This window comes from Fistularia commersonii, chromosome 33 (assembly GCF_037954325.1).
Source record: "Fistularia commersonii isolate RoL2024-O1a breed Wild chromosome 33, RoL_Fcom_v1.0, whole genome shotgun sequence".
Classification (NCBI taxonomy): Eukaryota; Metazoa; Chordata; class Actinopteri; order Syngnathiformes; family Fistulariidae; genus Fistularia; species Fistularia commersonii.
In genome coordinates, this window is record NC_141316.1 from 6,734,773 (window position 1) to 6,758,079 (window position 23,307).

General features: G+C 35.5%; 1 protein-coding gene across 3 annotated transcripts in view; it reads right to left on the minus strand.

The window, feature by feature from the left end:
• LOC147214810 (lipopolysaccharide-induced tumor necrosis factor-alpha factor homolog) overlaps positions 1-22,222 on the minus strand; it is a 23,532-nt gene extending 1,310 nt beyond the window's left edge. Inside the window, exons 1-7 of one of the 3 annotated variants that reach the window (XM_086140711.1) lie at positions 21,512-22,222; positions 20,846-21,068; positions 10,160-10,335; positions 9,406-9,657; positions 8,591-8,701; positions 8,394-8,513; positions 8,181-8,307 (exon numbers count right to left, since the gene is read on the minus strand). In XM_086140711.1, the coding sequence (XP_085996837.1) occupies positions 8,181-8,307; positions 8,394-8,513; positions 8,591-8,701; positions 9,406-9,628 (581 nt within the window). In that variant the 5' untranslated portion in view covers positions 9,629-9,657; positions 10,160-10,335; positions 20,846-21,068; positions 21,512-22,222. Of the gene's footprint in view, positions 1-8,180; positions 8,308-8,393; positions 8,514-8,590; positions 8,702-9,405; positions 9,658-10,159; positions 10,336-20,845; positions 21,394-21,511 lie in introns of those variants that run through there. The other 2 variants (XM_086140713.1, XM_086140712.1) reach the window with 2 other exon arrangements.
• Between the last annotated feature and the right edge of the window lie 1,085 nt (positions 22,223-23,307).

Below are 23,307 nucleotides of genomic sequence, written 5' to 3' on the forward strand. Positions count from 1 at the left end.
TATATGTTTATTTATATGTTTATATATATGTATATATATGTATATTAATAGGAGGGAGAATAAGAAATGAAAATAAAAATATAAAGTGTCAGGGTCAACACTTTATAGCCTTGACTGCGACACTTTATATTTTTATTTGCATTTCTTATGTATTTCTATATCCAATATATATATATATATATATATGATAAAATAAAAACATATAAAAATAATTTAAAAAGCAAAATAGGTGACAGTCATCAGATATGTCTGTACGGTGTCCTACATTTATAAGAATTAGAATAAGAAAAACTTTATTTAAAATATAATGTGTCAAAGTCAAGGCTATAGAGTGTTGACTTTGACACTTTATATTTGTATTTCTTAATCTCCCTCTTATGTATATATATATATACATATATATATATATATGTTTATATATTTTATATATATATGTTTATATATACATAGTCATATTTATATATATATATAAGTGTGTGTATATACACATATATATGTTTATATCTCTTTATATATATATGTATATATATGTTTATATATGTACATATTTATACATTTATAGGAGGGAGAATAACAAATGAAACTAAAATATAAAGTATCAAAGTCTAAACTTTATAGTCTTGAATTTGACACTTATTATTTTGTTTGTATTTCTTTTGTATTTGTACATCACATAAATGTATATATATAATGTATATGTATATATATAAACACAAACACACACATATATATGTTTATATGTATATACATATATATGTATATAATTGTTTATATATATAGATATTCATATATATGTGTGTGTATATATATTTATATATATGTGTATTTATATATATACACACATATATATATAAACACAATACACACAGATTTATATATATATGTATGAATATATATATATATATATATATATGTGTGTGAATGTGATCAATCAAAAACATAAAAAAATTTAAAAAGCAAAATAGGTGACAGTCATCAGAAATGTCTGTACGGTGCCCTACATTTATAAGAATTAGAATAAGAACAACTTTATTTATTTAAAATATAAGGTGTGAAAATTCAAGGCTATAGAGTGATGACTTTGACACTTATATTTTTTATTTGTATTTCTTAATCTCCCTCTTATGTGTATACATATACATATATGTTTATATTTATATATATATATATGTTCATATATAGTCATATTTATGTATGTATGTGTGTGTGTGTGTATGTACACTATATATGTTTATATCTCTTTATATATGTATATATATGTTTATGTATGTACATACATATACATTTATAGGAGGGAGAATAAGACATGAAAATAAAATATAAAGTATCAAAGTCTACACTTTATATTCTTGACTTTGACACTTATGATTTTGTTTGTATTTCTTTTGTATTTGTATATCACATAAATGTATAAATATACATATATATATAAACACAAACACACATATATATGTATGTTTATATATATGTTCATATATATGTACACAATTTTATATATATAGATATTTATAAATATATATGTGTGTGTTCATACATATATATGTTTATATATGTATATATATATTTATATATATATATACACGTATATAAACATATATATATATATCTATATATATATTTATATAAACACACAATACACACACATTTATATATATAAGTATGTATATATGTATATATGATAAAATAAAAACATGAAAAATTTTTATAAGCAAAATAGGTGACATTCATCGGAAATGTCTGTAATGTCTGTACATGTCCTACATTTATGAGAATTAAAATAACAACAACTTTAATTATTTAAAATATAAAGTGTCAAAGTAAAGGCTATAGAGTGTTGACTTTGACACTTTATATTTTTATTTGTTTTCTTTATTTGTATCTCCCTCTTATGTATATATATATACATATATATATGTTTATGTATTTTAATATATATATGTATGTGTGTGTATATACATGTATATATGTATATACTTATATGTGTGTGTGTATATACATATATATGTTTATATATGTTTATATATATGTATATATATGTACATATATATTTATGCGAGGGAGAAATAAAATATTAAGTGTCAATGTCAAAACTTTTTAGCCTTGATTTTGACACTTTATATTTTTATTTGCATCACTATTGTATTTGAATATCTGTTGCATACATATATACATACATATATATGACTAATATATATAAATATATATATACATATATGAACATATATATGTATATTATATATATATACACACACAAATACATATATATATAAGATAAAATAAAAAGATATGAAAAAATTTAAAAAGAAATATGAGTGATATGCATCAGTCATGAATATGTATATATATACATATATATATAAATATATATAAAGATATGTGTGTTTGTGGATGTGTGTGTATATACACATATATATGTTCATAAATATGTATTTCTATGTTCATATATATATGTATATATATATATATATTTATTTATAGGAGGGAGGATGAGATATGAAAATAAAATATGAGGTATCAAAGTCTACACTTTATAGTCTTGAATTTGACACTTATTATTTTGTTTGTATTTCTTTTGTATTTGTATATCACATAAATGTAAATATATAATGAATATATATATGTATATACATATATATAAACACACACATATATATACTTTTTATATATGTTTATATATATACATGTTCATATATATGTATATAATTGTTTATATATATAGATATTTATATACATATTTGTGTGTGTATATACATATATATATGTTTATATATAAATGTATATTTACATATATGAACATATGTAAACATATATATATATATTTATATAAACACACAACACACACACATTTATACGTATATATATGAATGTATATATAAATATATATATGTATTGATAAAAAAAAAATTAAAAAGCAAAACAGGTGACAGTCATCAGAAATGTCTGTACGGTGTCCAAAATTTATAAGAATTAGAATAAGAAAAACTTTATTTATTTAAAATATAAGGTCTAAAATTCAAGGCTAGAGAGTGTTGACTTTGACACTTTATATTTTTATTTGTATTTCTTAATCTCCATCTTATGTATATATATACATATATATGTTTATATATGTAAAGTCATATTTATGTACATATATATATATTGTGTGTGTATATACACATATATGTTTATATCTATATATATGTATATATATGTTTATATATATACATATATAAACATTTATAGGAGGGAGAATAAGACATGAAATTAAAATATAAAGTATCAAAGTCAACACTTTATAGTCTTGACTTTGACACTTATGATTTTATTTGTATTTCTTTTGTATTTGTATATCACCTAAATATATATATATGTATACATATATATATATAAACACAAACACACAAACACACATATATATATGTTTAAATATATGTTTATATATATACATGTTCATATATATGTACATAATTGTTTATATAGAGAGATATTTATATATATATGTGTGTGTGTTTATATATATATATATTTATATATGTATATATATATATATTTATATATATCCATGTATGTAAACATATATATATATATTTATATAAACACACAATACACACACATTTATATACATATATAAGGATGTATGTGTGTGTGTATATATATATATATATATATATGATTATATTTGTATATATATGATATATGATATATGATAAAATAAAAACATGAAAACATTTTAAAAGCGAAATAGGTGACAGTCATCAGAAATGTCTGTACGGTGTCCTACATTTATAAGAATTAGAATAAGAACAACTATATTTATTTAAAATATAAAGTGTAAAAGTCAAGGCTATAGAGTGTTGACTTTGACACTTTATATTTTTATTTGTATTTCTTAATCTCCCTCTTATGTATATATATATATATATATATATATATATATATGTTTATATATTTTTATAAATATATATTTTTATATATATATAGTCATATTTATGAATATATATGTGGGTGTGTGTGAGTGTATATACACATATATATGTTTATATATCTTTATATAAATTTATGTATATGTTTATATATGTATATATATACATTTATAGGAGGGAGAATAAGAAATGAAAATAAAATATGAAGTATCAAAGTCTACACTTTATAGTCTTTACTTTGACAATTATTATTTTGTTTGTATTTCTTTTGTATTTGTATATCACCTAAATATATATATATATATATATGTATACATATATATATATAAACACAAACACACAAACACACACATATATATATGTTTAAATATATGTTTATATATATACATGTTCATATATATGTACATAATTGTTTATATATAGAGATATTTATATATATATGTGAGTGTGTTTATACATATATATATTTATATATGTATATATATATTTATATATATCCATGTATGTAAACATATATATATATATATTTATATAAACACACAATACACACACATTTATATATATATATATATAAGTATGTATATGTGTATGTATATATATATATATATATATATATATATATATATGATTATATATGTATATATATGATGTATGATATATGATAAAATAAAAACATGAAAACATTTTAAAAGCGAAATAGGTGACAATCATCAGAAATATCTGTACGGTGTCCTACATTTATAAGAATTAGAATAAGAACAACTTTATTTATTTAAAATATAAAGTGTCAAAGTCAAGGCTATAGAGTGTTGACTTTGACACTTTATATTTTTATTTGTATTTCTTAATCTCCCCCTTATGTATATATATATATATATATATATATATATATATATATATATATATATATATGTTTATATATTTTTATATATATATATATAGTCATATTTATGAATATATATTTGGGTGTGTGTGAGTGTATATACACATATAAATGTTTATATATATTTATATAATTTTATGTATATGTTTATATATGTATATATATACATTTATAGGAGGGAGAATAAGAAATGAAAATAAAATATGAAGTATCAAAGTCTACACTTTATAGTCTTTACTTTGACAATTATTATTTTGTTTGTATTTCTTTTGTATTTGTATATCTCATAAATGTATATATATATATATATATATACATGTATATATACATGTATATATATATATATATAAAGACAAACACACATATATATATGTTTATATATATGTTCATACATACGTATATAATTGTTTATATATATCGATATTTATAGACATATATATGTGTGTGTGTGTGTGTGTTTATACATATATATGTTTATATACATGTGCATATATATATATTTATATACATACACACATATATATATATATAAACACACAATAAACACACATTAATATATATATTTATAAATGTATATATATATATGATAAAATAAAAACATAAAAAAAATTAAAAAGCAATATAGGTGACACTCATCAGTTATTTATATATATATATGCATATATATATAAATAAATTAGTGTTTGTGTGGATGTGTATGTATATACGTATATATATATATATATATATATGTATTCATATTTTTATATATGTATATATATAAACATATCTATATGTATATTATATATATATATTATACATATATATACACACATACATATATATATAAGATAAAAGAAAGACCAAAAATTTAAAAAAAAAATTAAAAAGCAAAGTAGGTGACAGTCATCTGTCGTGTATATATACATATATATATATACATATATACATATATATATGTGTTTGTTTGGATGTTTGTGTGTGTATATATATACATATAATTATGTTTATATATATATGTTTATATATATATATGTATATTTATATATAAATATTTATATATATTTATAGGAGAGAGGATAAGAAATGAAAATAAAATATAAATATTCAAAGTCTACACTTTATAGGCTTGAATTTGACAATTATTATCTATACTACTTACTTTATTTTCTTTTCAGGCATGTCTCCACATACCTGATAATATAGATATATATATGCATATATATATGTATATGTATATATATTTATATATATGGATATATGTGTGTTTATATATATGTATATAAAATGTTTATATATAAAGTAATATATATATATAGAAATGTGTGTGTATATATATATATATATATGTTTATATATATGTATATAGGAGGGAGAATATGAAATGAAAATAAAATATAAAGTGTCAACATTATATAGTCTTTACTTTGACACTTTAAATTATTATTTGCATGTCTTTTGTATTTATATATCCCATATATGAGTATATATATATGTATATAAATATATATGAGTGAGTATATATATATATATACATATATATATATATACACACACACACATACACACACACACATATATATATATTAGATAAAATAAAACTATATAAAAGAATTTAAAAAGCAAAATATGTGACAGTCATCAGGCATGTCTGTAGGTGTCCTACATATATAAGAATAAGAATAAGAACAACTTTATTTATCCCAAAGGAAATTATTGTGCCAGAGTTTCAAGTAAAACATAACAGTAATAGATAATAGTAGGAAGGAGGGAGAGTAAGAAATACAAATAAAAATATAAAGTGTCAAGGTCAAGGCTAAAAGTGCTGACTTTGACACTTTATTTTTTTGTTTATATTTCTTATTCTTCCTATTTGTATATATATACATATACATATGTAAATATAGATATATATATACATATATGCATATATATATATATGTATATATATGTTTGTGTATATACATATATATATACTCATATGTTTATATATATGTACATACATATGTTTATATTTGTACATGTATATATTTATAGGAGGGAGAATAAGAAATGAAAAATAATATTAAGTGTCAAAGTCAACACTTTATAGCCTTGACTTTAACCCTTTTTATATTTATTTGCATTTCTTTTGTATTTGTATATCCGACATACATATATATACATATATATGACTAATATATATAAATATATACATACATAAGATAAAATAAAAACATATAAAAAATTTAAAAACTAAAATAGGTGACAGTCATCAGTCATATATATATGTATGTATATATATATATATATATATGTATATATGTGTGTGTGTGTATGTGTGTTTGTGTGGATGTGTGTGTATATATACATATATATGTTTATATTTATATATGTATATATATATATGTTTATACATATATATATATATAAAGGAGGGAGGTTAAGAAATGAAAATAAAATATAAAGTGTCAAAGTCAAAACTTTATAGCCTTGACTTTGACACTTTATATTTTTATTTTCATTTTTTTTGTAATTGTAAATCCGAGATATATATATATATATATATATACATATATATATATATACAGACATATATATATACACATACATATATATGACTAATATATATATATATATATATATACACACATATATAAACATATACATATGTATATATATATACACACACACATACATATATATATATATATATATATATATATATATATATATATACATATATATATTAAAAAAAAAGATAAAATAAAGACATATAAAATAATTTAAAAATCAAAGTAGGTGACAGTCATCAGGCATGTCTGTACCGTGTCCTACATATATAAGAATGAGAGTAAGAGCAACCTTATTTATCCTGAAGGAAATTGTTTTGCCAGAATTTCAAGTGAAACGTAACAGTAATAGATAATAGTAGGAAGGAGGGAGAATAAGAAATACAAATAAAAATATTAAGCGTCAAAGTCAAGTTTATATAGTGTTGACTTTGACACTTTATATTTTTATCTGAATTTCTTATTTTCCTACTTATATATATATATATATATATATATATATATATACATATGTATGGATATATATATTTTTAATATATGTATATATATGTATGAGTATGTATATATAGATGTACATATATATACATATATATTTTATATACACACACACACGCACATATATATATATACATATATATTTAAGATAAAATTAAAACATATAAAAAAATTTAAAAGGCAAAAATAGGTGACAGTCATCAGGCATGTCTGTAAGGTGTCCTTGAGTGTCAAGAAAGGCGCCTTCAAATAAAATGCACTAACATTATTATTATTATTTTTATTATTATTCTCAGATTATTTAACGCCGCGGCGCCCCACCTGGTAACCTAAATGATTCAGCCAATCACAGCCAAGATGACGTACCCCATTAAGGAACAGAGGCAACATGATATCAGCATCCCCTCACTTATGGAGCCGGAGACTTCCGTCAAGACCACCTTCTGGCAGGAGGGGCACCTGGTGAGGGAAGGGGCCTGGAACAAACTACCCGCTTGGGGATGGGGAGGTTGAGTTTCGGGGAGGACGCCGCTTATTAACCAGATGTTTAACGGAGACGCCGTTCGAGGCGGGACTCACCTGGCATGACCATGGCGGGGGACGGGACGTCCTCCACCTTGGTGTCCGGGGGCGGCAGCGTGTAAACCCCCCCGAACGGCCTCTCATTCACGTTCAATGGGGGTTGCGCGTCTAGGTGACCTGTGTGGAGAGGCGACACGTTCAAGTAAGTCTCATCTAAATTGTGGTACGGTGGAGTTAAATCCCCCCCCCGTTACCATCCTCTGCTCCCGCCGTGTCCCCGTCACCCTGCTGTGTCTCCTTCTGAAACATCAGCTCCCCCAGCTCATCCAAGACGGCCTCCAGCTCGCACTGCTCCTCCTGCTGCACTGCTCGGAGACACAACATTGGGAATCCGAGGATGCAAACATTTGGAAAAAGAGCTCCGGTCAGTCTTTTCTCCGTGAGTTTAAGACTCCGAATGGGGGAACTCAAGGCCAAAACCGACAGGAGGGCAAGGTTTGGGCCAAATGATTAGATTTAGAAATCACGCCTTTGCATTGATGTCATCGATGAATCAATAATCCAGAGATATTTAATAAGAATAAGAATAAGAACAACTTTATTTATCCCGAAGAAAATTGTTGTGCCAGAGTTACAAGAAAAACATAACAATAATAAATAATAGTAGAAAATTGTATAAACAGTAAAAAAAGGGGAGAATAAAAAATACAAATAAACTATAAAATGCCTTAAGGTCTTAAGTACCAAGTGAAAGATAAGGAGTGCACAAGAGTATGAAGTATGATTTAAAGAGTATGATTTAAAGAGAAGAACCAAATGTGGGAGAATTTTGCCTTATTTTCCCTGCAGTGAGATCCTGCATGATGCAAGAAGCCCTCTGCTACTAAGCTGAGCACAATGAGTGACAGCCTGTAAAATTGCAAGAATTTAAAATACAGAATTCTTAACTCAAGCATGCAAAGTACTACACATCGTAGTTATACTTGCAGACATACATACCCGTACAAGACCGAGGCTAAAGTGTCGATGCTAATGTGAGGGTCTCTGGGGTCACGTCGCCGTCACTCACCTTCTGCAGGATCGTCGCTGTCGCCCTTATTCCGCAGTTGGTTGCGCTTCAGAAGGATAAAACGTCTGTTCCGAAGCTGCTTTATACGATCCTCGACCAGGTTTGACCTGAGCTCCGGAGCCTCCTCGCAGGATTCCACCTGCGACCCCTGGTCAGACCCTGGAGCGTCGTCGGAGTGGGAGCTCCCGGTCTGGAGCTCCACGTCCTTGTACGGATTCTCCATCTGGACGCGTCGGGTAAAAATCTCTCACCCTGTAGATTTAAAGAAAATCCAAGTATTTCCGTTATATGATGTGATGCTACTTAAAGCTGGATAAAAACACCCGAGGCATTAAGGTCCTCCACGGTGTGTGACCGGGTTGTCTTAGGTTTTACGGCTCTATTTACAAAAGGTATAATAGTCAGGACAAACAAATGAGACCGCATGACATGCAAATGCACACGTGAAGAACAATGGAGAACATCTGACACAGCGGAACGAACGCCGTCGCACGCGGAAACGGAACGGTGGGATGCGAGCTCGTCATTTTAATTCAGAACCACACAAACTGCCGTGCAGTTTACTGGAATATCCCATATTTCTGTGGCGGAGACCTGCTGATGCCCCAGGGTGATGCCGGGGATATCCAATGTTTGGAACATTAGACAGTAATTATTGAGTCAATAGTATTGACACACACAAAAAAATCACGAGCTCCAAAGGGAAAATACCCTTACAAGAAGATCTGGGCTCCACGGTGGAGGGTTGAGGTACCTTTTGGGCGTTCTTGTGTTGAGACTCCAACCTGTGACCTTCTCTTCTCTTCTCCTCCGTGGTTCAAGTCACAAGGTCCTCGCAACGAACCCACGGTGGTCGGCGGCGGCCGAAGCTCGGATTCCCGTCCCTCAGCAGGACGGCGTCGCGGTGCAAACGCACATCCATCCGAGCATCTGGAGGGTTGGAGCGAGGCCAGTGTTACGGAACAGAAAAACATCGGTCGGAGTTGAATTTATTACTCTAAGGTCGTGTTACCTTAATAATCACTTGTTAAAGAAGACCGCGGTAATAATTCAGACAAATTCACGACAACTGTGCGATGAGAACGCGGTGACTTCAGTGGAAAACATCTTCTCGTCCTTCTAGCCAAGACCAGATCAACCACGGCGACCTCTGACCCCGAACTGATCCCGCTGTCTTTTCTGTTTTGTTTTTTCACAAACGCAAAGGAGCTTCCTAATTGCAGCTCTTCAGTGAACGGTAATGTGATTTTTTTTTATTTTTTTGTTTTCTCATATCTTGGTCATTTTCATGGAAGTGAACTCAATGCACTTTGGCTGGGTTTAACTTTTTTTTAATGATTTTTTTCCATCATTAAAAAGGTCAACTTTGGCTAGTTTTGTGTAATAGGAAGTCTGCATTAGGTTTTATATCCCGATATTTTTTCCGTGCATTAAGGCATGTTAAACACTAATTTAAAGTTTTAGCTATATGGGACACACTGAATTTTTTTTTTTTTTGAGGGAAATATTTTTCTGGTAATAATCGACTTTGCAATGATTCTTAAACAACAAGGATAAAATTGGGCACAAAGCTAGTATTTTTTTTATGAAAGACTAAATTCAAGGGTCAATACAGTCACATTTCTGAGTCCCCACCCTGACACGGTGCAGACTATGTGACTTTTTGACTCCATCACTTCCTCTTCCTGTTTTCCTCTGCTGAACAAAGTCACACACACACACACACACACACACACACACACACACACACACACACACACACACACACACTCTGTATTTACAATATGTTTGTTTGTCTTGGATTCCGGGTGCAAGCTCAGGTTTTCTGCGAGGTCATTTTCTCATCATAATATTACCGCAGGTTAAAAAAAATCAAAACATCAATCATGTGAACATTTGTTTTTCAGGTGTCAGAAGATTTGTGACGGAAATGACTTTTTGTTCTTTTCATTCACAACAGCTTCCGTTGCATTTCAAAGACCACACACGGTTATTTGTGCTAAAAATAATAGTATGAATACAAAATACTAAAAATAATAGCTTGCGGTGTTTCAGCGGCACACTAGTCCTATTCAGCGGCGAAATGTGGCGGTGAGTTTGATATGACCACAGCATCAATAAAGCCCGGAGCCAGTTTACAACACTGGCAGAGCAGATGACGCCTGACCTATATTCCAGACACAAAATCAGCCCATGCAATATACAGGACTTCATGTTCCACCTTTCTGGAAATAAAAGGCCGGCAGACCATAATCATTTATCCACACAGATAAGGAGGCGATTTCATAAGCCTTATCTGGTGATCTAGTTTTAATTTCCCATGCGTCTTTCTAGGCCATGATAAGGTATCATTGTCCACCTGTGTGGCTTCAGCACTTTCTCCAAGGGTGATTATTCCCCCAAAATTTTATATAAAAGATGAAACCAAATCAGGATTATTCAGATTTGCAAGTAAAAATCGGGATGTAGTTCCAAGAGTGGCCACTAGGTGGCACTGTTGAACGCTACATCCTGCCTAAAGGGGATTATGGTTTTATTTTAGAGGGCTGACGTCACCAGTCCTGCAGAGGCAGATATCCATCCATCCATCCATCCATCCATCCATCCATCCATCCGTCATCCATCTATTCACCCATCCATCCATCCATCATCCAGCCATCCATCATCCATTCATCATCCATCAACCATCCATCCATCACCCATTCATCTATCCCATCAAATATAAATGAACTTTTCTTTCTCCCCCCTCATTTTAGTAACTCGTGTCTGTCTCACACAGGCGTACAAACACACACACACACACATATTGAATAACAGCAAAGTGTGTGTGTGTGTGTGCCATCTGTCTGAGCTCAAGTCACGCAGACATTGAGGGTTAATGACTCTCATTACGCAGCAACAAACCGTCTCACATGTCTCGTGTTAATTTTTAACATTCAGAAGCAATAATATTTCCTTTACAGGAAGCGATGAGACGTCAACACCTTCAACACACACACAAACACACACACACACACACACACACACACACACACACACACACCCTGTGCCCTTTTCCAAGTCATGTTTTTGTTTGCTTAGACTACCGTATCGCTTCCTGCTTCCTGCTTTCTCTTAGAAATAACAAATTGAAAATACAGATTGAATTTGTCTCAGTTAGAATGAGGTCTACGTTTGATGGGTGAATCCACAGAAAATACACAAGCTACTAAAAATCCCAGATGGAGGCTGAAAAACACCTTATTCCATCAGAAGGAATCAATTGTAAATAACAATGAAAAACGGGAAAGTGTCGATGCGACAAAGTTAGCGGCGGATCAATAAGCGGCAATTGGCTCATTTTGGGAGCCTCCGGAAACATTCGGCCGCAGGAGAACGAACCCAACGCAGGCCAAGAAGAAGCCTGAAGCCCAGGGTCTGACGGGGATCCGGACTCGTCGCGTTTCCAGTCTCAATCCCGATACTCTAGCGTCTGCTATTTGTTTCATTTTAAATAAAACAAATGAAAAGAAAACAAAGCGACTCATCCAAAAATCTGCCAGAAGCCGTTGAAATCTTCCGACTTTCTGGAGAAGCGAAATCATTTAAGACACCACATTGATGATGAGGATAATCTTGACAATAATAAAAGAGAAAGTGTCACAAATATCACACTTTTTGAATGGAACCGATACAGAGGTGTATTTAGATGACTCCTCATCCACTCCGAGTTTATTTGTGTTGAGCAATATGTGTGCGTGTGTGTGTGCGCGCGTGTGCGTGAGTCTGTGTGCACAAAGAGATGAAGCTGTACCAAGATGCTTGTTGCATAACAGCACTAAGGATTTTCCTCGTGCACAAGAAACAGTATCGTGCGTGAGCCCGTGTGGTTTTATATGGGACAGTGTGTGTTTGTGCGTGTGCGTGTGCGTGTGCAGACTGTACAGTTGCAGATTACACCCCCCCCCATTCTCTGCTGATGACATACAGTTTCTGCACAGAGGGGTTGCGTAATACCTGGATTATTGTGCGTGTGTACGCGTGCGCGTGTCAATGGGCTTCTCTGGCTTCTCTGTCCCCAATCATTGAACGCGCGAGTTCGATTCCGTAAGTGTATGTGTGTGTGTGTGTGTGTGTGTGTGTGTGTGTGTGTGTGTGTGTGTGTGTGTGTGTGTGTGTGTGTGTGTGTGTGTGTGTGAGTCAAACCGTTTCCCCGTTTCAAACACATTTCCCCGTGCAGCAACCGGACTCCCCGGCTGGATGAACGAGTGGAGAATCTGAACACACACACACACACGCACACACATGCACGGATGCACGCGTTTAAAAAAAAAAAAATCACCCGCAGTGACGTCATGGATTTCATTGTGCGCTTCTTCCCGGCCGAGCAGAAGTGGAGCGAGTATGTGTGCGCCTGCGTGCATGTGTGCGTGTGTGTGTGTATGTATGTGTGTGCGTGGAGGGATGACGGGCACGTCGCCAGCATGCAGGTCGTGTCTGGGAACAGACGTCCGCAGCCGCAGCGCAAGGAGGCGGACGGACGGACGGACGGACGGACGGAGGTTCTGCAGCGGGTGGCCGGGATCCATCCCATCTCTTGTTACGTAACAACAACACGTGACAACCACCCATGTCACCCGGAGTTAAATATTTACAAAAAAAAGACAGAAAAAAAGACCCAAAACCTGATTCTGAGTGTGCCGTGAACGCATTACGGCCAAAGCGCGTCACCGCGCTCCGCCTCCTCCGTCCTTGGCGGGGGGAGCACCGCAAACCGCCCGCAACCCCGCACGCAGGAACAGGAACCCGGAGGCGGCAGACAGGAAGTACCGCTTTCCTCCCAAAACAAACAGAAAAACAAAACAAAACAAAACAAAGAGACTAAACAAGCGGCGGGGGCTCTCCGTGCAGGGCTGAGATCACCGGTGACCTGATTTAAACACAGGGAAATTTAACTATATATCGTAAAAGAAACACACTATTTGAGTCAAAGTGTTAAAATAAATTCAGGTCAAGTTTGAAGAAATTAGCAAAAAAAAAAAAAGGAAAAAGGGCAAGATAGATAGACAGAGAGAAGGCAATGAACAAAAACAATAATTAAATAAAATACAGATTAGAAAAATGCCGCTCAGTGCTTTTATTTTGAAATAGTCATTATTCAACAGGCAGGTCCTTATATAAAGATAAACATCTATTCAAACTTCCTCATTCAAATTTCCTTTGGAACGATATTTACAATTGGAAAAACTCAAAAAGAGTCTTTTATTCCCGATAGTCTCATCTCAACCCTTTCAAATAAAAAACTGAAAACAATTTTGTGGTCTTTTATTTCTATTTTTGTTGCAAACTTCTAGTTTTCTTTTATTAATCTTATTTATTTTATCCTACATTGCTTTTAGAGGCCTGTGCCGACTCGCATACGCCCCCCCCAGGTGAGGCACCGTATTATCTGCCTCACTTTATTACTTTTCTCTACTGTTTATCTTCTGATCCGCGAGAATAATTGTATCACATTACACAGCTTGTAGAAGGTCGTGGCGTATATAATAAATCTCTTTGCAAAAATCCTATAGGCAACATGCTGAGAAACAGAAAGGAACACGCGGCTCGGCTGCTGCACTTTTGTTTACATTTGATCAGGAAATGCACAAATTCAGCAAATGTACTTTAGAACATTTTAAAAAAGGATGCTGCCACAGATGTGGAGGCCCTGAGTTGGAGCTCTACCTCCAGATTTACTGCACCATCTGCCCACTGAGAACCCATGACCTGGGAGGAAGATTTTTTTCCAAAATTTTGGACAAATGTTCCTTTAAATAAGTCCTTTACTCCACAAAAGTTAAAGAAAATAAACATACGAGGTAAGAAAATGATAGATAAGACAGCAGGAAGAGGTGAAGTAAGATAGTTTTAGCCGTGTTATTATTGTTATTGTGTTATTTTTGCCATCTACATTATAATCATCATAGACAGATCATAGATTTAGATTATCATATACTTTGAAGCTCTCTCACTGTATTGAATTTTATGTTTTGTTATGTTACACCAATGATAAGCTTTACTTGCCAGTTACTAATGTGATAGATGAACCCATCCATTCGAGAGGCGGGGAACACCCTGGACTGGTTGCCGGTCAATCACAGGGTCACATACAAAGACATACAACATTCACTCACTCACTCATTCGGAGCAATAATAATAATAATAATAATAATAATAATAATAATAATAACAATTATTATTATTATTATTATTATTATTATTATTATTATTAAGATTATTGTTGTTGGTGGTAGTGTGAGAGAAGAATAGGGTTAGACTGAAAAAGGTTGATTCGGTGCGAAGCCTGAAAGGAAAAGAAGATTATTTTTATTATTATCATTATTACCATCAATATTGATCATTATTATCATTATTGTTGTTGTTTTTGTTGTTGTTGCTATTATTAATAGTTATTGTTATCATTAATATGAATAATTATTATTTTTGTTGCTGTTGTTGCAGCTGTTGCTGTTGTTGTTATTATTATTAATTATCTTTATTATTGTTGTTGTTTTTGTTATTATTTTTATTAATAATATGAATTTTTATTATTGGTGTTGTTGTTGTTGCTGTTATTATCAATATTAATTATCAGTATTATTATTGTTCTCATTGTTGTTTTTATTAACATTTATTTTTATTATTAGTATTATTATTTTTGTTGTTGCTATTATCACACAACCCTTCACCCTGTCATCTATCAAGCATCAAATTGGTGTCTCCCTGGAGTCTTTATGTAACTGAGAGAAGGCTGGATTTCTGCAGCGGCAGCCGTGTTAGCTTGAAACTACAGACTGAAAAATGACCCACTAAAATACTATTTGTAAACGAATAGATAAATAATACACACATTTTCATATCAATTGTGATGTAAAATTAGATTTGTAAAGGGAAAAGGTGAATACAACCCAGATAGATGACTGGAACAGAAGAGGCTGTCAGTCAGAGGGGAGAAGGATGTTTTCCAGACCTGAAGTCTTTCCAGAAACACATGAAAAGGCGAATATTAGAGGAGTTAGTCATCCCGGAGGAGGTTTGCTGAAATCTGAACTCAGCAGCCGAACAAACACACTCCTCTCTTTTTAGCTCCTTCAGAGAATTTCTTCTGAAAATTCGTGGCTCCTATCGCCATGGCAACTCTTTAACAACCGGCCCGGCTGTCCAGGCGGAGGGAGCGATACGATGGCACGCAGAGCATGCCGGTAACATTATCACCGGAAACCTCAACGGCGGGACCGAGTCGGGTTCTGTCAGCGTCCGGGACGGGTTGGAAAATTGTTGCCTAATGAAAATTCTGGAATCCGAGCGTGAGTCTGCCCTACATCAGTCCCTTCCTGGGAACGTGCCGGCTCTCGACGATCCGGAGAATCGAGGGATCCTGGAGTGTCCGACGTTGCAGAGTGGACATCTTGCAGTTTCTGTGGATTCCCAGGAAGTGACAAAAACAAGATGTTCACCTTGCTATGCTGGAGACTCCAGAATCCCTTGATTCTCCTTTTTTTTTTTTTAACCCAGATCATCGAAAGCTGGCACAAGAACAAGGTTAGAAATGACGCTTCATTGTTTAGAAAAATAGTAAGAAAAACTCCCTTTGAACAGAAGTGACTTGGGATAATTGACCGGTTGCCCGACGAGGACGGCGGCACTGCTGGAAACTAAAAGTCATTTGAAAGCCGGTTAGCTCAGGATTGCGATTTACTGTCCTTCCCTCTCATTGATCGACATAATTTATTACATATGGCGCCAAATCACAACCCAGTTCCCTGATGACGCTTTCCACGTACAGCAGGTCTGGACACAAAACACAACATTCCCCCATGAGCGAAGCACCTCGGTGACGACGGAAAGCGCGGTAGAGAAGGACAAAAAGAAAGAAAGCGAGAGAGTAATAACGATTTACTACTACTAATACCAGTAGCACTGATGGTTACATGTGAATAGATGAAAATGTACAATCATAGCTATAATATTCATAAAATAAATATCAACGGTGGACGCCTGACAGGGAAGAATGAGAGAGGCGGGATATCCCTACGGCAGCAGAACTAAGGGACTAGCCTAGCCTAAAGCTGTTAGCTTTCTCAAAAAGAAAGGTTTAAAGCGGCGCCCCCCCGACCATTTTAACACCGGGGACCCGATTTATGTATGAAAAGGTTAGAGGTCGTTTCCTCACGAAAAAGTTCTCCAGCGATTTTTGTTTCTGGCTCATTTTTGTCAAGAGCTAGCTTGTGTAGCTGATGTGTGAAATGGTACCACGGAGTTAAGTGCGACAGTAAGGCGAAGGCGGAAACAGTCGTTTTTTTAAAATAAGATCAGAGAGGTCAATAAAAAAATTTGTACCAAGAAAGATTTTCTTTACGATGTGCGAACGGGTACCGGTCTGAAAACCCCTGGTTTTAAGTTTATTCTTAAACAAAGAGGGGCATGACTTCCTCCCAGACGGACAGTAGCTGAACGCTCCGGCTAACGTTCTGCTTTACCGACTCGGCAGTCCGTTTCCTGGAGGTACGACGACACGCGGCCAGTTAGAGCTTCAGAGCTAAAGAGGATTTCAAATTCTACTCTGAATTGTACTGGAGAGAAATAGTCCCTCATACTACATTTACCCCCCAGTAATCAATGTTAACACAAAACCCGCTCTCTCCCTAATCTAATCATTTTTATTCCCAATTGCGAATGCTTACTTAAGATATTTCCGATTTTTTTTTTTTTTTTAATAATATTTTTCCCCCAGCGATCAGCGTCCTTCTCTGCACTCTTTCACGTAAGCTGCGGTCGCCTGCCCGCCCCGCCAGCGCTCGGCGAACGGCCTGATTCCCCACGGGGATCATTAATGTTTGATGTAATCTAATCAAACCCCTGCTGTCACCGCAGAGCCTCCTCTCGGCCAAGGCGACGGCGTCACGAATTTCCGGTTTGATGTCGACCAGACAGCGGCGGGTTCGCGGCGAGGGATGAGAACGGAGAGCGTGCGTGTATCGTCCCGGGAGAGAGATTCATAAACACACATTCATGTCATGAGGTGTATTTACAGCTGCCGTTGTGACCTGTTAATATAATATATACACATTTGCTCTGTGAAGGAGTGCAAGGGGGACGTGACAAAAACAACAAAAGAAGGAATGAAAAGAACATGTGATGTCGTCGCTGAGGCCGGTCCGACCTGTCCGGGCAGACGACAGACAACCGGCGGACCGAGGAGTTGAGTCGGCTCGTATTTTGGTCCAAACATGGACTCCCGACTCCAGGATAGAAACAACACTTCTGTCTCGGTCACTTCCTCCGGCCGTCTTTGCAGTAACACACATAGATTCACATTGAGTACGTGCACACAACCCCCCCCCCCCCCATCTATAGGGTGATGTATTGTTGCAATGCCGGTGTGTGTGCGTGTATGTGTGTGTGTGTGTGTGTGTGTGTGAGTGGCTGCTAAGTCTGGTGCTAATGCGTCCAGCCAGGCAGCACTGATACAACAGTGAGAGCAGAGATAAAGCCGGCTTTGTGTCCAACCCAGGATCTCGGACACACAGTGGCTGAATTGGCACACAGCCATTGTCACAGGTTCACTGCGGTCACACACACACACACACACACACACACACACACACACACACACACGCGCTGGCAGGAGCCAACATTAAAAAAAAAAAAGGGTGCAATTTCCACAACTGTTTAGCGTCAGTGAATCTTTGCTGTAATTATTGTCAACAAACAAGAGGCTCCGTCCAGACTGCTGAACTCCAGCGTCTCTTTCACACCGTTTGTCACTGGAAGTCATTTTCTTGGGCGACGTGCGGGATCGCCAAACACAACGCGGAGAGTGTGTAGCTCCTTACACTCCCGGTGAAAGCCGGGCACATTCGCCCCGGCTATGGCCCGCGAAGGATCCGCTTCATAAAGCTGACAAAATGTGAACACGTTCGGTCCGTTTTAATCAATTTTTCAGTCGCTATTAATTATAAAAGAAAATAAAAACGAATGTTCATCACTTTTAGTTACTGTCATCTTTATCCACTCTTTCTACCCGGTCGAGGCAGAAGGCGGCCCGCTGTCACCATCTGCCTTGCTCATGGGAATGTTTGGGGTTCTGCAGATCATCTCAAAGATTGCGGACCAGACCTGATTTAGCGCCGTAACAATAAAATCCGACTTGACTTTGTGATTTTTTTCATAGCATAAAACAATTTATTTACCGTCGTTTCCAGACAATGAGTTGCTACTTTTCACACGCTTTGAGCGCTGCGGCTTAAACAATGATGCTGCTAACTCATGGCTTCATGCCGCTAAAATATTTAGCCACGTCACATCCGACCAATGAAATTACCGTGAAATTCTGAGTCCGTTTGATTGTGACACTGAAGAAGATCATTTTAATGGTTTTAGTGTGCAGGAGGAAGACAAAGATAGCGATCAGCTGGAGTCGGACGAAGCGGGGATAGAAAATGGATGGACTTTTCCTTGTGTTATTTATTATTAATCCTTTTCACCGGCCGTGCTACAGGCACTGTTCGGACAAAAAGCATTTCAATACGTATTTGTGGATGTTACCGGTTTGTATTTAAATAAAAGTTTTAAAAAATGTTTCTATGTAACTCTCTCATGTTACAATGTGGAGACCTGCGGCTTAGAGACAACTGCGGCCTATATGTATACACATATGTTTAGTTTTAGCCGCTGCAGCTTATATTCAGGTGCGCTCAATAGTTCGTAAATTATGGTAATCATTTGATCGAAAGCTTTTCATCTGGACTTTTAGCTTTGTTTTGGTCAAAACCAATTCCTTGTATCTCTGATGGACAAACATCTGCTACGCGTCGGAAACTCTTAATCGGTTTTCTTATAAAGCTGAATTACAATCCAGCGTTTTTCCCCACCGGTTCCACGTTCAAGGAGTTGCCACATGTCATGCAGTAAAATTCCGGAAAAGATGGCACAAGACTTTTTCAGCAAGATGTAGTCACTCCTAACGGGAAAATGCTAACAGCTAAACCAACTATCCTCTTTCTTTTGTGTTCACGGAGAAGCTCCACCCACGAAGATAATGGTTAAGCTTTGCCCAAAACCGCAGCACCAACAGCTGGGCTCGCTGACCCGTGAGTCTAAATGCCAGGAATACCATTAAGATTATGGCCGGTAACCTCACTGGTAACACGACCGCGCTTTCGTCCGAGATGCACAGGGAAACAATTATTCTAAAAAAAAAAAAAGGGAGGAAAATAACATGGCAGGGTTGTTATCACAGAGGGATTGTTTCTTCTTTTTTTTTTTTACCATGGTGTAAATCCACAGCGGTGCGCTTTTAACAGCGCAATAAGGAGCCCAGAAAGTTTGATGTTGGCGCCGGCTCGGTCCCCGGGGTGTTTGCGGGTGAAACGCGGCTCCGTCGAATTCATAACACAACACGTCTTCTGTGACTCACTGCTATGTTGGCCTCGGCGTTGGCTTGTCCGTCCTGTTGCAAGGGGGATGATACATTTGTCGCGCACGGCGTTGAAGCTGGGAGAGGAGCGGAGAGACATCCCGCGGAGCCGGATTGGTCGCGTTGTGAAACTCTCTCCGAACATCCTCGCTTGTTTTCCATTCAAAGAGTCGGGCCTGCGGACGAACAGCTGCCGTGTGGATGGTCGGATCATGAAGTTCACCTTTCAGACAAAGAAAATCAACGTTCAGCAGAATCAGATGAAATATCAAAATACATGGCTTCTGCTACGACCGTGCATTTTCACAAAGCACATTTCGGAAACTTGCGTTTGAGAATTTCCGGAACCCCACTATGAAGTGGGCCATTAGCCACGGGCTACTAATGCTAGTTGTTTCTTATTTGCCTCTCAGTAGCTGTAGCATTTCCCATCCATGAATAATAATAATAATAATAATAATAATAATGGAAGAACAGAGGTTGTACAGTTGACGATAAATAGGTAATTTGCCGCTGAATACACTGGATGAATTATTATTTTCTAGCTCACTGTTTGTTGTTAGGCTGGAGTCGGCGTTTCATGACGCGCAAAATCACCGATCAAACACTGCTGAACAGCGAAGGGAAAAAAAAACATTTTCCCATGAAAGATTTATTAAGACTTACCTTTCACTGCACACTGTATAATTATATTTTAGTGCTCTGTTTGCAACGGCGTGAGTCACATTCTCACACACCCTCCCTCTTTCAGGTGCTTTGCGAATTTATGAATGTAGTAAGTGTTTCTTCCGTTTCGTGTTCAGAAAGCTCGGGGGCCTTCACCTGTGGCGACAACAACTGGGAGGTGAGGTGCGGAGGTTATAAACAAATCGATGTAGCCTCCCACCGCCCCCCTACCAGATTACTTTACAGGAAACCTTTATATTTCTGCAGCCTTGATCTTCCAGTGCGGAGCCTGCTAATCTGATTCCTCTAAATCCCACTTTGCCCCACGCTTGCGATACCGACTAATACACCTACAACTTCCAGGGATTTTCTGGTCTTAACCCTAGATGTTTGCAGCGAGGATACGTCTTCCGTAGGAGACGATCACCGGGCGAAGTATGACACTGACATAAAGCTAAGCAAGTGTCACAACTTGCACATTTCAAATTTGCACTGAAGGTGTGACCCATTTTAAATATCAGTTTGTGCCTTGAGAACAAACTGAAACACTCAAGAAATGGTTATCGATTTGAAGATTTTGTCCCGAGGAGTAAAAATCAATACGGGATGACATCGCTGGAATTAACTCATCTTGTGGCAGCTGCTGGCAGAGGGCCGTCGTCCATCATCCGTTGACCGGCGGACCCCGGAGAGCTCGCGCAATTTAAGATCTCTTCCTGCTGGAGAGAGCGGTTAGGTCAAAATGCGTAATGCGAAAAAAAAACAAACAGAAAAAAAAACAGCAGGGCAAGTCATGGGTTTGTCCGTTTGAAAGGACAAGTCATGGAAAGGGGATAAGTTACACCGAATGTGAAAATGACCGAAGTCAGTCATGGTATTTGCACCGTTGAGTTTGAAACTGTGATATCAGCTGAAAAAGCTGCTCCACACAAACGGTCTACTCGTAGAACTTTATTAAGACTATTATCAAGATGTGGCAAATTTTACGACTCTCAAAGTGTGCTGTTTACATGACTGGGCCAGACATTATCAAAACTGCAAGCCTGGCCGGGTGCTCCTGGAGCGCGGTGGCTCGGGAGTAACACTTGCCAAAGGGATCCAAATGGCTCCCAAAGCCCATTGACGTGGTTCAACGCTATCTGGTCCAATCCTTTGGCAGAACTACTGCCAAAAAAGACATGAGAAGTAAGTTTTACACGGACATGTAAAAGGGCCTTTTCTATGATGTCATATGGATGGCTTACTGAGTTGGCACCAGGATTCACTACAGGATACCTGGTACTCCAATGTAAACCCCTCGATGGAATTATCTTTCTGCACGGTGTCTAAGCTGAAAAATGTGCCCTACAAAACCGCAGAAAACGACTAGCCAAATTCCCATCGGTGCAACGCGTCTGGCATGACATCAGCCTGTGATTTGTTTTGTTTCGAGCAGTCGTTGGCTCGGAGTGAACCGAGATGTGCTCTTTGGGAAAATGTTGAGCTGATGATCAACCAAATAAAAAGTGAGTAACTCAGATTGTCAGTTCAAATGACCATTTATAGTCTCAATTGCGAGTTAATGCTTAACCGGAGGCCTTGTTTGTAATAGCAGTGTGAACACGTGGTGCGACATCTTCATATGCAGATCTAGGTTACTACAGTATCTGCGTGTCCTGGACGAAGCGCGTGTGTTAATTGGGAGGTGCAGCATCCATATGGGCTACAGCGAGCGGCGCCAAGTCGTCGCCGCTCGTCCAAGCTCACTTCAAGCAAAGTGGCACACACTCCCCGCCTTCACACACTCGCCGGTCCGC